The sequence below is a fragment of the Cheilinus undulatus genome, linkage group 15 (assembly GCF_018320785.1).
Source record: "Cheilinus undulatus linkage group 15, ASM1832078v1, whole genome shotgun sequence".
NCBI lineage: Eukaryota > Metazoa > Chordata > Actinopteri > Labriformes > Labridae > Cheilinus > Cheilinus undulatus.
Window position 1 is genome coordinate 3,516,860 of NC_054879.1, and position 13,917 is coordinate 3,530,776.

Genomic DNA, 13,917 nt, shown 5'->3' on the forward strand with positions numbered 1-13,917 from the left:
AACAATGGGTTGAAATTGGCAAAGACTTGTTGAAAGTGTCAAAATAGTGGCAAAAATGGGTTACAAGTGGTCTTAAAGGGTTAAATGTTGTAAAAAGGTGGTAAAATTGGTTAAAAGTGATTAAAAAGGGGCAAAATCGGGCAAAAAGTGGTCAAATAGGCTAAAGCAGGCAAAAGTTGGAAAAAAAAACAGGGTAGCATAAATGGGTTGACAGTGTCAAAACGGTGGCAAAATAGATCACAAGTGGCAGAAAATTGGCAAAAAAAAAGGGTTAAAGTTGATAAAATGCGGTAAAAAGGGGTTAAAAGTGATGGGGAAAATGCCTACACAATAGCAAAATTGGGCAAAAAGTGGCAAACAGGTAGCAAAAATGGGTTAAATGTGACAAAAAGTTTTCTAAAAGTGGCAAAAATGGGTCAAAAGTAGTAATAATAAGTGGCAAAAATGCTAAAAAAAAAAAACCCAGCAAAATAGTGCAAGTTGTCAAAAGAAGTGGCAAAATGGGTAGAAAAATAGGTTAACTTGGTTAAAAATAGCATGAATTAATAATTTCAACACCAATTTCAACCCAATAATAGCTTGCCATGCTTTTCAGCTCTTAATGAGCAAACTGTTCGCCAGGATGCTAGTACCAATGCTACTGATCCAACACTGACATCATCAATAAATCACAACTGGGGAGGGCCCGTTCTCTGGGGTTTTTCAGGGGTACAGTCAGCTCTGTGGGCAGGCCTGGTTACAGTTCTTAAAGTTGTCTTAAAGTTGTAGTCATAATGTATTGTACAAATTCCCGCGACACACCTAGAATGCCTTAAGGCACACCATTTGACAACCACTGCACTAGAATATATCAGTGTCCTACATAAGTCACAAGGAACATCTTTTCTGTCTTATTTTATAGTTCACATTCTTGAATGAAAAAAGAATCTGACAATAATGAATGGAGACTAATGTAGCCTAACTTTACGTTTAGTCCCACTTTGATTCTGTAGGCTGTGTAAGCCTACAGCTTTTGACATGACATTAAAATCAGGCTACAGTTTCCTCCATTATTATGTAGCTTTCTGTCTTTCCACTCAAGTTTCTTCAAACATCTTCAGGTGCATCTAAAAAAAATTAGAATATAATGAAAAAGTTCAATATGTTTTGTCACTCTTTTCTGAAAGTGAAACCCATCTATTGTAATGACTGACAAGCTTCATGGAGATGCTGATTTAATTTTCCAGCAGGACTTGGCACTTGCCCACACTGCCAAAGGTACCAAAAGCTGCTTCAATGACCATGGTGTTACTGTGCTTGATTGGCCAGCAAACTGGCCTGACTTGAACCCCACAGAGAATCTCTGGGGTATTGTCAAGAGGAAGATGAGAGACACCAGACCCAACAATGCAGATGACCTGAAGGCTGCTATCAAAGGAACCTGGGCTTCCATTACACCTGAGCAGTGCCACAGGCTGATCGCCTCCATGCCACGCCGCATTGATGCAGTAATTCAAGCAAAAGGAGGCCCGACCGAGTATTGAAGGCATAGAAATGAACATACTTTTCAGAAGACTGACATTTCTGTGTAAAACATCCTTTTTTAATTGATCTTATGTAATATTCCAATTTTTTGAGACACTGAATTTTGGGTATTCTTATCTATAAGCCATAATCATCAACATTTCAAGAAATAAAGGCTTGAAATATTTCACTCTATGTGTAACAAGTCTATACAATATATGGGTTTCACTTTCAGAAAAGAGTGACAAAAAATATTGAACTTTTTCATGATATTTTAATTTTTTGAGATGTACCTGTATGTTTCAAGGCAGCCTCACAGCTAGAAGGTTCCTGGTTCGCTTCCCGGTCAGGGCCTTTCTGTGCAGAGTTTGCATGTTCTCCCCCGTGCATGCGTGGGTTTTCTCTGGGTACTCTGGCTTCCTCCCACCACAGAAAACATGCTCATTAGGTAAATAGGTGACTGACTCTAAGGCTACGTTCACATTGCAGGCCGTAATGCTCAATTCTGATCTTTTCCCAGATCAGATTTTTTTGTTGCCTGTTCACACTGCAGTCAACTTCCAAAAGATCAGACACGTATCTGATTCAGAACCACATACGAAAGTGGCCTGAATCTGATTCGAAACAGTCAGATTCAATGTGACTTGCGCTGTTCACACTGTCAGAAAAAAATCAGATAACATGTGAGCAAAAAAATCAGATTCAGGTCATTTTCAACTGCAGTGTGAACATAGCCTCCATTGCCCGTATGTGTGAGTGTAAGCATGCCTGATTATCTGTCTCTATATGTCAGCCCTGTGATTGGCTGACAACCAGTCCAGGTACCCCGCCTCTTGCCCAATGATTGCTGGGATAGGCTTTAATCCCCTGTGACCCCCAACGGGATAAGCATTGTAAAAAAAAAAAAATGCATTGATGGGTGTTTCAAGGCAAATTAATCCATACAGATTTTACCAGTGATGACGATTGATTTATGAGATCACATCTGAATCCACCTATTGCTGCTATTAGCTTTAACTGCTGTGTAACTGAGCCAGTCGTCTCAGCTGTTTGTTCAGAGGAACAAGTATTAAATACACATTTAAAGCAGCTTCCTTCTTTCTGTCTACATTTCTTTTTGAGATGATTTTTGATCTATTTGGTATTCAGACATGACTGTTCTTTAATGATTGTTGGTACGAAGTGTAGCCTGCGAGGGGGGATGAAACCATTACAAGGAAATGGTTGGGGGTGTTTAGCACTAGAGAGGATGTCTGACACCTCCCACTGATTTTCCGTGGTGGGAGTCTAAACCTTACTAAATGTTAGTGTAGAGAGGCAGAGGTAGAGTGCTACTAGCCAGACTTTTCTTTTCCTAACAACCATGAAAAACACATACTGCATTTTAATGTTCTTTCAGCTGCTCTCCCTAACTGGTAAGATGTGCTCGAATCTATTTCAGAATTATTGAAGCGATAGATAGATATAACTAATAGCATTTTTACAGCTGAAGTTTATAAAGGTAATAGATTTTTTAAGCCAGTGTAAGTGATGCCTGCAGATAAGACTGACACTAAATACATGCCAAACATGCTTCTCTTCCTCTGCATTAATAGTAAAGCTTATTTTCATATTGAAGATTTTGTATTTTATAATGTGTGATGCTATATGGACCTTTTCTTCTCATTCAAGGGTCTTCTGAGAGTGGTATAGTGGGTGGCAGAGTCGCAAAGCCTCACTCCAGACCTTACATGGCATCTCTCCAAGTTAATGAGCATCATACATGTGGCGGGATACTTATCCGAGAGGATTTTGTGCTAACAGTAGCCCACTGCAGAAAGTGAGTTTATGTTGTATCCATTAGGTGAAAACAGTTTTTTTAGAAGCAAAGAAGTAAAAATACTCACACAGCTTCTTAAGTAATATGGAAATAAACTTCTTACTTACAATTCAGTTTAAAACTGTCTACTTGATTCATCATAATTAATGTGTCTTATTTTAGACATTCAGCGTGTTGGTTTAAGTTTGACAGGATAACATTTATTTATCTTTAAATAGTGTAAAGCACGGTTGGTATATTAATCCTCAGGCATCACTAGGGACATTTTTGTCCATTTGGGCAATTTTTTTCCCTCTTTTTCTGCTCACCATTTTGGCTGTGTTAGTGCATATGGTCAAATTTTTTTGCAGCAAAGTTTCTTTCTTGGCAAATTTACAAATATAATACCCTTAACGCCATTACGCACAAAAATGTCCACTTTCAAAAAACTGCTATAAAAACTTAACAGATTAATATTTTTATTCAATTTTTTATGTATAAATCTATTAAACAACTTCAGCTGTGGGCAAAACTACCAAACATTCAGTCATTTTGAGGATTTTAAGCCTTTAAATGCCAGTTTGATTACTTAAAGTCAATGTTGTTTTTTATGAAAAAAAAAAGAGAGAAAAATGTGATACCTCACTTAAACCAAATGTTGGATGGCTGGGGCATTATTTCTACGTCAATGATTAGCTGAAATATTGACTTTGATGCATTTTTAGTTTTTGTCTAGCATCTGATTTAAAATTTACTCCCCTTTTGAGTCATTAAGAACAAAAAAGTCCACTTCCAAAAACATATAAATTAACAATTGTTTTCTGATTTTTTGAGTCAAATCTTTTAATCAACTTCAGTTCTGATTAAAACAATCGATTATTGAATAATTTTCAGGATTTTAACCCTTTAAATACCAGTTTGATTACAGGACGATCATATTTTTTTCTGAAAAAACCCCCCCCACAAAACAGTAATTATTTTCCAGATAACTAATGTTGGGGTGGGGGTGGGGGGTGTTGTTTTAAAATCAGTCCTGGGTATGTCAAAGTTTAGCCAAAATATTGACTTTGATGCATTATTAGTTTTTGTCTAGCATCTGATTTAAAACTTACAACCCTTTCGAGTCACTTGTGGACAAAAACGTCCCATTGACTCCAAATAAAACCACAATTTTTGATCTTTACGGAATCAAAATGGCATTTAAAGGGTTAAAATCCTCATAATGATTGCATGTTTGGTAGTTTTGAGCACAGCTGAAGTTGATTTAGAGATTAATGCAAAAACAGCAGAAAAAAATATGAATCTGTTAATTTTTTATAGCAGTTTTTTGGAAGTGGACATTTTTGTGCGTAATGGCTTTAAAGGGTAGTAAATTAAAGTGATGCCTGAGAGTTAAGGCAATTTAAAGTGGATGTGTGGAATTGTTATATTTCAAATTAACTTCTATAGGTACGTCGGATCAGATGGCATGACCGTGGTACTTGGAGCACATGACCTACGCAAGAACGAGAAGAGTCAGCAACGGATCAAAGTGGCTGAATTCCATCCACATCCCTGTTTCAATGGAGAGTACGACAATGACATCATGTTACTCAAGGTAAACTTGTACTGATGAATCTAGTGTATTAAAACCTACTTATAAAAACTTTTATGACATTTTATTAGCTTTTTCTGTTTCATTTAACTGTTCTGTAAATGTTTTAATCCTTGAATAGTTGTGTTCTGATACATTTGCTCTACACCTCACTGGTTAGGACACAGTGGTGAAGGCTTTTCTTTAAACTCAATGTTGTTTAATCTGAAAAAATGTCCAATTCCTAAAATACACTTCACAATCAATGATGATGAAAATAACTGACATGATTTGAAGTTTCTCTCTGTTCTCATTTGCAGTTAAAGAAAAATGCCACACTGAACAAGTATGTGAAGATCATTGGATTACCCAAAAAAGATGGGAAGATCCCTGCAAACATTAACTGTACTGTTGCTGGCTGGGGGGCCACAGGAGCCAACAAGCCTTCATCAGACGTACTAAGGGAGACCACCGAAAAGATTCAATTTGACAAGGAGTGCAAAAGTAAATGGCAAAAGTACTTCAACAGCCGTCACATGATCTGCACCAAGTTTGATAAAAAGAAGGGAGGAGTTTGCCAGGTAAGCAATGTTTGAAGGACCAGACATTTAAGAATCCAATCATGATATTCAACAAAATACATGACAACTGTTTTATTCTTCGTTTTGTCTGAAAAAATATACACACCCATTTTTTATACTAGTTTCTCTGCCTTTACAGGGGGATTCAGGTGGACCACTAATCTGCAACAGCAAACCTCAGGGTCTAACAGCTTTCACCAAACAAGATGATTGTAATGATCCCAAGTATCCTCATGTCTTCACTAAGACCCAGTTCTTTATTCCATGGATTAAGTTGGTGCTTAAATAGAGAAACTCTGCAGGAGCCTCTGATCATAAGCCAAGACTACTGGTCTTTATTACAATGTTATTAACTCACATGGCTTACAGAAAAAAAACATTGAGAATTTGGACCTGGTTTGGAAGGAAAAAATAAGAACTTTGACTTTTTCTAAATTTTGCTTTACTCTGATCCTTATACTTGATCAATAAACACATTTTTGAAGAAATGTCAATTTAAAGGCATCTTTGTATCAGTGAGTGACGGTTGACTTGTGGTTGAGCAGCCAAAAAGGTGATGGAATGAAACCACAGATGAAGCTGTTAGTCATAGTGCAAACTTTTGAAGTTGAACCGTTTCCTGTCTGTGAAGCCAGTCATCTGCAGAGAAAGTGAAAGAGGCACATTGAAAAGAGCATTTTAATATGAAGCTTACAAAGTTCTCAGAATTTGAATTTGATATTGATTTTTAAGCAGATAAACCATTTTAACAACCTTTTATTTGTTTTAACAACAAATGAAATAAAGAAGTTCAAAACACACCTGACTTGGATCTCTTGTGAAGTATCTTTTTTCTATTACCTGTTAAAAGAACACAGTTAATGTTTCTAAGTAAATAAGCAGGCACCCTTAAGGATTTTCCATATCTGTATTTTTTACATTTAGTTTGTCAAAGGATTGTCAAGAAAAATAAGTGTTATTTTTGAATGTTACATACTTACAACTCTTTGATTTTAACAATGAATACCAAATTATTATGCATTTAAATAAAAGTCAGAGCATATGAATAATTATTGAATGGTTGCAGGAGGCTTCATGTCATTAGTGCTGAAAACATAGGAGAGTTATGGTTTAGCTAGTCCCACAGAAAACTGCACATAAATTTAAGGCAGGGGAGTCAAACTCAATCCCAGCAGGGGCCAGATTCTGGATTTAGGTCTAACCTGAGAGCCTAACAGGGTCAACATTTAACCATGAATGTCAACATCATTTTTGCCAGTGATAAAATATGGAAAAAACAACAACACTGATGATAAATGATTTGGAAATTCAAAAAAGTAAAAAAATTTAAAGGCTCAATTTGAGATAAAAATTCCAATTTATTAGTCCAAAAGATTGATCAGAACACAATATCAAAAATAAAAAAATGTTTTTTTTAAAGAGCAAATACACAAGGAGAAAGTTGAAATCCTGAGTCTGAAAGGTGGAAATATGAGATCAAATTTGAAATTATGAGTTTAAAAGTCAAAATATGACTTAAAATTTTAAATTGTGTGCCTGATAGTTCACAATGTGGGATTTAAAAGCCAAAATTAGGAGTTGAAAATGTGAAAATATGAGCTTGAATTCAAAATGATGGCTTAAAAATTTAAAAATATGATTTAAGACCAAAATTGGATGGGTAAAAAGTCAAAATATGATATAAAAAGTAAAAATTGTTCATCTTAAATTTCAAAATATGAGAAAAATTGAAATCATGTGTTTAAAAGTCAAAATATGGGATTAAAAGGCCAAAGTAAGGAGTTGAAAGGGTAAAAAAAAAGACTTAAAATTTAAAAGTGGGGATCTAAAAGATAAAAATGTGACATATAAAGTCCAAATTATGAGTTGAAAATGTCAAAATATGAGCTAGAATTCAAAATGATGACTTAAAAAGTTAAAATTATAATTAACATTCAAAATTGGGAGGGTAAAAGATCAAAATATGAAATAAAAAGTAAAAAATATGAGTTTAAAATTGGGAAAAAAAGGAAATCATGTGTTTAAAGAAAAAAAAGCCAAAGTAAAGAGTTGAAAAGGTCAAAATGTGACTTAAAATTAGGCATCTAAAAGATAAAAATGTGACATATATAGTCCAAATTATGAGTTGAAAAGGTCAAAGACTGAAATGAAAAGTCAAAATCATAAGATTGAGTCACAATCTCATTCTTGACGTGACTCTATTCCTGACTTTTTATGAAATATTTCTTAATCTTTACTTTTTCAGATTTTTATGGCTTAACAAGGATATTTTAAATAATCCAGTTGAAGTTTACATTTTTATACTGGAGGAAATCTACAGACCTCATACTGGTGGGACAGTAATAATGCAAATATGATATGATCTCGTGGGCCGGATATAACTGTTCCACGGGCCGTATTTGGCCCTTGGGCCTTGAGTTTGACACCTGTGATTTAAGGAATGATGTAGTGAATGCAAGTCAACAGTTCTGACTAAAACTTCCAACCATTTGCAGAGATTTTTCTCCTCGATAACCATGAAAGCACACTGCCTGGCAAAAAAAAAAGTCACCACCTGGATTTAACTAAGCAAATAGGTACAAGCCTCCTATTGGATAATTACTGCATGGGCGATTATCTTTCAGCTGGCAACAAGTTATTTAACCCCAGCTGACGCAATGAGTAACTTCTCATTTCTTAAACAACCATGTCAAAAGACACATCCTGTGGTCGTGGAAAAGATGTTAGTCTGCTTAAGAAGGGTCAAATCATTGGCATGTAAAAAAAGGCTTCAGTTTGCTAGGGAGCATAAAGATTGGACTCTGGAGGAATGGAAGAAGGTCATGTGGTCTGATGAGTCCAGATGTACCCTGTTCCAGAGTGATGGGCGCATCAGGGTAAGAAGAGAGGCAGGTGAAGTGATGCACCCATCATGCCTAGTGCCTACTGTACAAGCCTGTGGGGGCAGTGCTATGATCTGGGGTTGCTGCAGTTGGTCAGGTCTAGGTTCAGCAACATTATGTGCCCAAAGAATGAGGTCAGCTGACTATCTGAATATACTGAATGGCCAGGTTATTCCATCAATGGATTTTTTCTTCCCTAGTGGCACGGGAATATTCCAAGATGACAATGCCAGGATTCATCGGGCTCAAATTGTGAAAGAGTGGTTCAGGGAGCATGAGACATCATTTTCACACATGGATTGGCCACCACAGAGTCCAGACCTTAACCCCATTGAAAATCTTTGGGATGTGCTGGAGAAGGCTTTGCGCAGTGGTCAGACTCTCCCATCATCAATACAAGATCTTGGTGAAAAATTAATGCAAAACTGGATGGAAATAAATCTTGTGACACTGCAGAAGCTTACTGAAACAATGCCACAGTGAATGTGTGCTGTAATCAAAGCTAAAGGTGGTCCAACGAAATATTAGAGTGCGTGACCTTTTTTGGTGGCGACTTTTCTTTTGGCCAGGCAATGTATGTTGTCACTTAATAATTACTAACAAGGTTGGAATTATTCTAAACTTCAGTTTTGTTCATTTCTTTCTCATTCTTTGGTCTTTTATAACCACTTTAGTGTTAACTGAGTTGTTTTCTTCATCCCTCTTTATTCTATGTTAACTCTCTAACACTACAGCATCTGATGGCATTCCAGGAAAAATGGTTCTTACCTTGTCAAAGAATCTGCTAAGTTTCACAGCATTAGATGTGCCAGCAGCGAGGTATCTTGGGTTGGTGCAGTCCTAACAAAGCAAAAAAAAAAAAAGCACTTAAGCCTCAGAGAAGGAGACTAAACAGCTCTTGTGTTTTGTGTTTTACTTAAAACCTTTTTTCCAGCTTGACCAGCCATGGTCATTGTTAAATACTACCACTAGGTGTCACCAAAGACTACTTTTTAATGGGCCTGCAAAGTTACAATCATCTTGATTTTCTCCTTTTCTTTACTGTTGTTTTTTAAAATAGACAATTAGACAATCTCTGCTTGCCAAGTATGAACCAAAAAATATACTTTAATTACTATATATACTAGTAATCACTACAACTCCAAAAAGGTTTCATAGTTTTCAATCATAAAGGCATCTTATGAAGGCAAACACATCTTATTGCCATTTCATCTTTGTCATAGCCCAATATAATTTTTTTTTATCTGATTTGATAATTAATGATGTTAAACAATATTCATCATGCAGAAAATCTTAATCTTTAGTATGTTGGTTGATATTGTCAGGTTTAAGGTTTTCTGACTTATTTTGCACCAGAGTTTGTGTTTAATTTTGTTTTTGTTATATTTTCTGTTTTAATATTCTTTTTCATTATTAATAACATGTAACTAGGGATTTGACAGCATCAGATTTCTCTTCTTTGTCATTATTGACTTACAAGATTAATCTCCTCTGCATTGAAGTCTTCTGACAGGAAGGCGGTCCGTGTGAGAACTTCATTGCGTTTGGTCTCTGGGATCTGGTCAAACTTCGTTCCAATCAATAGTAAAGGCACTGGGTTTTCAGCAAACTGCTCCCTTTCATAGTCACTGCTAGGAGAAATTATTATGACTTTACTGCTGAGAAGCAAAAATTGCAGATAAAACTGAAAGCTTGGCTGTTGAAATGTGTTACACACAGTTTATAAATTTAGCAAATCTTCAACTCTTGTCTCTTGTTGGTTCTTTACATAGCCAGTGTAACTAAATCTACAGTTTTTGGTGACATTTGACCACATTGGCACTACAGTTAAGAAGATACAGAAGAAAAAAAAATCATGGGCCACAATTTCACACTAATCCTTTTCACCAATATATACAGTGCTTAACAAATTTATCAGACCACCCTAACCCTAACCAAAGTAAGGTTTATGCCACAGCTGCCCTAAATTAACAGCATTGGCAATTACCAAAATCATTTTTGATGTTTCTGCAATGGTTAATACACCAATATGTAGAAGCTCTTTAACCCAAATGATATTTTTAATGCTAAAATATCATTATTATTGTTATCCATGAATTTTCAAATTTACTGATTTACAAAAAAAAAAAAAAAGAAAAATGGTAAAGCACATTCATATTTCTTGATTAATATGTCAAATTATAGTTATTTACTTGCATTCCTGAACAGAAAAATGAGTTTTAGTGGTTGAATGTTATGCTTGATTCATTTCTGACTTCTCAGAGAAACCCAGTGAGCCGGCTCAAATTTGGGTAAATTCAGTTTGAAATCCCTCATTCCTGTTCAAGATGGTAAAATGTGGAGAGCTGACTGAAAATGAAAGAGTCTGCATTAAAGCACTTCATGATGCTGGATGGTCTCTGAGACAAATATAACAGGTGGTCTAATTATTTTTTTAAGCACTGTATATATAAATAAATACATCTAAATAATAATATTATATAATATGTGCAGCTCTGGTTTGCTTTTAGCCAGATCTTAGACTTTGTAATGCAGTATTTTAAACATGGGATTAATTTTAAGACATCAGTTTACCCATTTGACACGATAACTCCTGTTGGCGATGAATCCTTATTTAATGCTTCTAGTGACCACCGGTAGAGATTCTGGGAGGATTTCTTATTTGTTAAATCGTGCACCAAAATTATTCCTGAAAAGGAAGCAAAAGCACTGATATCTCGCAACTAAATACACATGTGGACAAAAATCACAAGCAGATTAAAAAAAGAATAATAATATCAAGTCATGTTTACCATTCACTGAATTATAAAAGACAGCTCTAGTGCTTTTGACACTGCTAGCACTGCCAACAGATCCTCCAACATCCCAGAGTTCAATGTAGTAGGTTTTCTCCTCCGGGGTTCCCTCCTTGTAGTCCTGGACCTGCAGGGAAAATGGCTTTTCAATTATTTCGAAGTTCTAAACATTTTTAACATGTGAGGTTCAATCTTATAATCCATAAGTTGACTCAAGCTTTGTACATGTACAGCACAGAGTAAACTTGTTTCAAAGTACAAACTTAAGTTCGAGTCATTCCCTATGTGGGCAGACTACAGACTTAAAATATAACTTGGGGCTATCAAATATAGTTTATTGAAATGGAATTGCAATTCCATTATTTTTCATTTGAAAATATTTTCAAGTCCATATTAACAATATGAGGTAATTCTTCCTCTTTGTGAATCAAATGAAACATTTTTCATGATCTTGCCTATAAGATTTATTATTTAAATAAGTACTGCACTTCTTCAGTTCCTGTAATGTGAATATGTAATCCCACACAGCAGTAAGTCTATAAGACAATCCAGGCCTGAGGATATCCCTCAAACACAACTTTCATAAACCTTAACTGACATGCAGTTATAGGTGACATCCACTGAACAAGCCTTGAAGATAAATTTAATCTAGTTTCATCCACAGAATCAAGTGCAGATTTAGTGGTCTGGATTTTTTTTTCTGATTGAAATGGGTCTTCTAAGCAGAACTGCTGTGGCTGAAAGAATAAGCCTGAGTACTGTGGCCCAAAAGGGACAAAATGGTCGATGATTTATTTCTGATTCTGGTTCAGCTGAATAAAATTGTTTATGTTGGACCTAGGGCTGTCACAATATCAGATTTTCACTTCACGATTATCGTGGGCAAAAAAATGGCACAATAACGATATTATCATGATATCAATAAAAATTTAAATAATAATGTGACAATCAATCAAATTTATCTTTAACTTTATTAATGTTGTGTTCTCTCTTTTGGCAGATGAATTACACTCAAAATACCTGTATAAGGAGGTACTGAAACAATATGAAAACAGTAAACTGTAAAACTGCATATGAAAAGTGCAATTGCACTCAATAGCTAGTTAAAAGTTAAACCAGATGAACTGATAAACAGAAAATCCACAAGGTGCAACATCTGCTATAACTACAATATTAACTGAAACAAAATCATTTGTGGATAGCAAGGGACACAGCATTTGTGTGCAACTGAAGAATGACAACTAACAACTTTGGAATAATCCAGTGTCTACTGAACAATCCCTGGCATATTTTTCTTTTTTCTTTTTCCAAACTGTGTTCAAGTGGCACTGGATCCTTTACACAACATTATCATATGCACATTCTTAACATGATATTGGAATTTTATTTTTTAATACCACGATTATCGTCAATACCGGTATACTGCGACAGCCCTAGTTGGACCTTAATTGCATCCCAGTGACTGGGTTGACAGCATTCATTTTAACCTCTACTTACAATACCACTTTTACTAAAACAATGAAAGTGTTAAACAGGATATCAAAACCACTAAATATAATCGTGAGGCCAATGTAGAACCTTTGCAGGACAGACCATCTCTGTGCTTGGAATACTTTGGGGTTAGTAATTTCACTTCTACAGTCATGGATGAAAATATTGGCACCACTGGAATTTTTCCAGAAAATACACCATTTCTCAATGGTGTCAATTTTGTCTTTTTTCTTCAGACTTTTTGTGTTGTTCCAATGCACATAAAAGAAATAAACATGTGTATACCAAAAACATTTGTAATTGCATCAATATCTGGGAGAAATGGTGCATTTTCTGGAAAAATTCCAGGGGGTGCAAATATTTTCATCCATGACTGTAAGTAAAAGATTTGATCCTTAATCACTGTAATTAATAGGATTCATACTAAATTAATGACAAACCTAAGTAGTATTTTTTATTGTGCATCCCTCGCATTATTCCTTTAACTAGGTATTGTTCATGCATTTCAGCCTTCACAAACATGTTGGTTCTAGTGGTTTAATGCAGTTACAGTATGGAGGATTAGTAAAATAGCTGCATCATTTCTGCTCAGATCTACAGAACCTTTCTGCTCACCCGAACATCAACAGAGCAGCCAACAGTCCACGATGGATTTCCTAGCACCTGGTTTTGACAGAGTAGATGAACCAAGGAAGACTTGCCCACCCCTGCAAACGACAACAAATATGTGTGGATGACTATGGCTTGTAACTGTAATAACAAAATATGATATAATTAACCACAGGCTCAGGACACAGATGAGGTTATACAATGGACTTTCACTTACAGACGATATAAATCTTTACTTTAACCACAGAGAAGTCCTCTTAACAGCCAAAGTGACCCACATAGATAAAATGATAAGATAATCAAATGATCAAATCGACGACATTATGTGGTTGCCAAGGATAACACCCGAAGTTCTACTTAATGCTACAGGCTTGTTTAATGATTATTCAAACGTAATAGGAGAACACCAAGTGACATTTATTTAGAATCCACACATAGCTTTACACATAAGCAGACACATTCGTATTAAGTCTGAATTAACTTCTTAACTTTGCTTACCAGAATCTCCTAAAACTAACACTTTTACTCTGTCAAGAGACGCCATTTTATTTGCCACATATATCCCGGAAGAAAACAGAGGAAACTCCGCCTACTGACGTAATTCTGTTCGAATTTGATTGGTCCGGAAAATATCCTTTCGTTCAACAAGCAGAGAGACATTCGGCATTTTTTTAACCGATTAACA

The 13,917-nt window shown here is 35.5% G+C and overlaps 2 protein-coding genes across 3 annotated transcripts; one reads left to right on the top strand and one right to left on the bottom strand.

Annotated features, from left to right (window-relative positions):
• The first annotated feature begins 2,806 nt into the window (after positions 1–2,806).
• Positions 2,807–5,744, top strand: LOC121522266 (granzyme B-like). The gene is made up of 5 exons (XM_041806436.1): positions 2,807–2,918; positions 3,175–3,322; positions 4,751–4,898; positions 5,195–5,455; positions 5,595–5,744. Exons 1-5 carry the CDS (start codon positions 2,867–2,869, stop codon positions 5,742–5,744), a joined length of 759 nt encoding a protein of 252 aa, XP_041662370.1. The 5' UTR covers positions 2,807–2,866.
• A 23-nt stretch (positions 5,745–5,767) lies between these two features.
• rabl3 (RAB, member of RAS oncogene family-like 3) lies at positions 5,768–13,816 on the bottom strand. Of its 2 annotated transcripts, none has more exons than XM_041806438.1 (8): positions 13,731–13,816; positions 13,239–13,330; positions 11,130–11,259; positions 10,912–11,026; positions 9,815–9,965; positions 9,106–9,177; positions 6,257–6,295; positions 5,768–6,094 (listed from the first exon to the last, which is right to left on the bottom strand). In XM_041806438.1, the coding sequence occupies exons 1-8, from the start codon at positions 13,774–13,776 to the stop codon at positions 6,038–6,040; spliced, it is 702 nt and encodes a 233-aa protein (XP_041662372.1). In that variant the 5' UTR covers positions 13,777–13,816; the 3' UTR covers positions 5,768–6,037. The 2 variants fall into 2 exon arrangements, with proteins under 2 accessions (XP_041662372.1, XP_041662371.1); XM_041806437.1 differs by having other exon boundaries at positions 9,815–9,968.
• Positions 13,817–13,917: the final 101 nt, after the last annotated feature.

Excerpts from the sequence above, each read along its gene's own strand:
- LOC121522266 (XM_041806436.1), top strand. The coding sequence starts at position 2,867 with ATGAAAAACACATACTGCATTTTAATGTTCTTTCAGCTGCTCTCCCTA. Across the intron at positions 3,323-4,750 it reads ACAGTAGCCCACTGCAGAAA|GTACGTCGGATCAGATGGCA; the intron begins GTGAGTTTATGT and ends TAACTTCTATAG. Across the intron at positions 4,899-5,194 it reads ATGACATCATGTTACTCAAG|TTAAAGAAAAATGCCACACT; the intron begins GTAAACTTGTAC and ends TCTCATTTGCAG.
- rabl3 (XM_041806437.1), bottom strand. The coding sequence starts at position 13,776 with ATGGCGTCTCTTGACAGAGTAAAAGTGTTAGTTTTAGGAGATTCTG. Across the intron at positions 11,260-13,238 it reads GCTGCTCTGTTGATGTTCGG|GTCCAGGACTACAAGGAGGG; the intron begins GTGAGCAGAAAG and ends TTTTCCCTGCAG. Across the intron at positions 11,027-11,129 it reads CTTTTATAATTCAGTGAATG|GAATAATTTTGGTGCACGAT; the intron begins GTAAACATGACT and ends CTTCCTTTTCAG.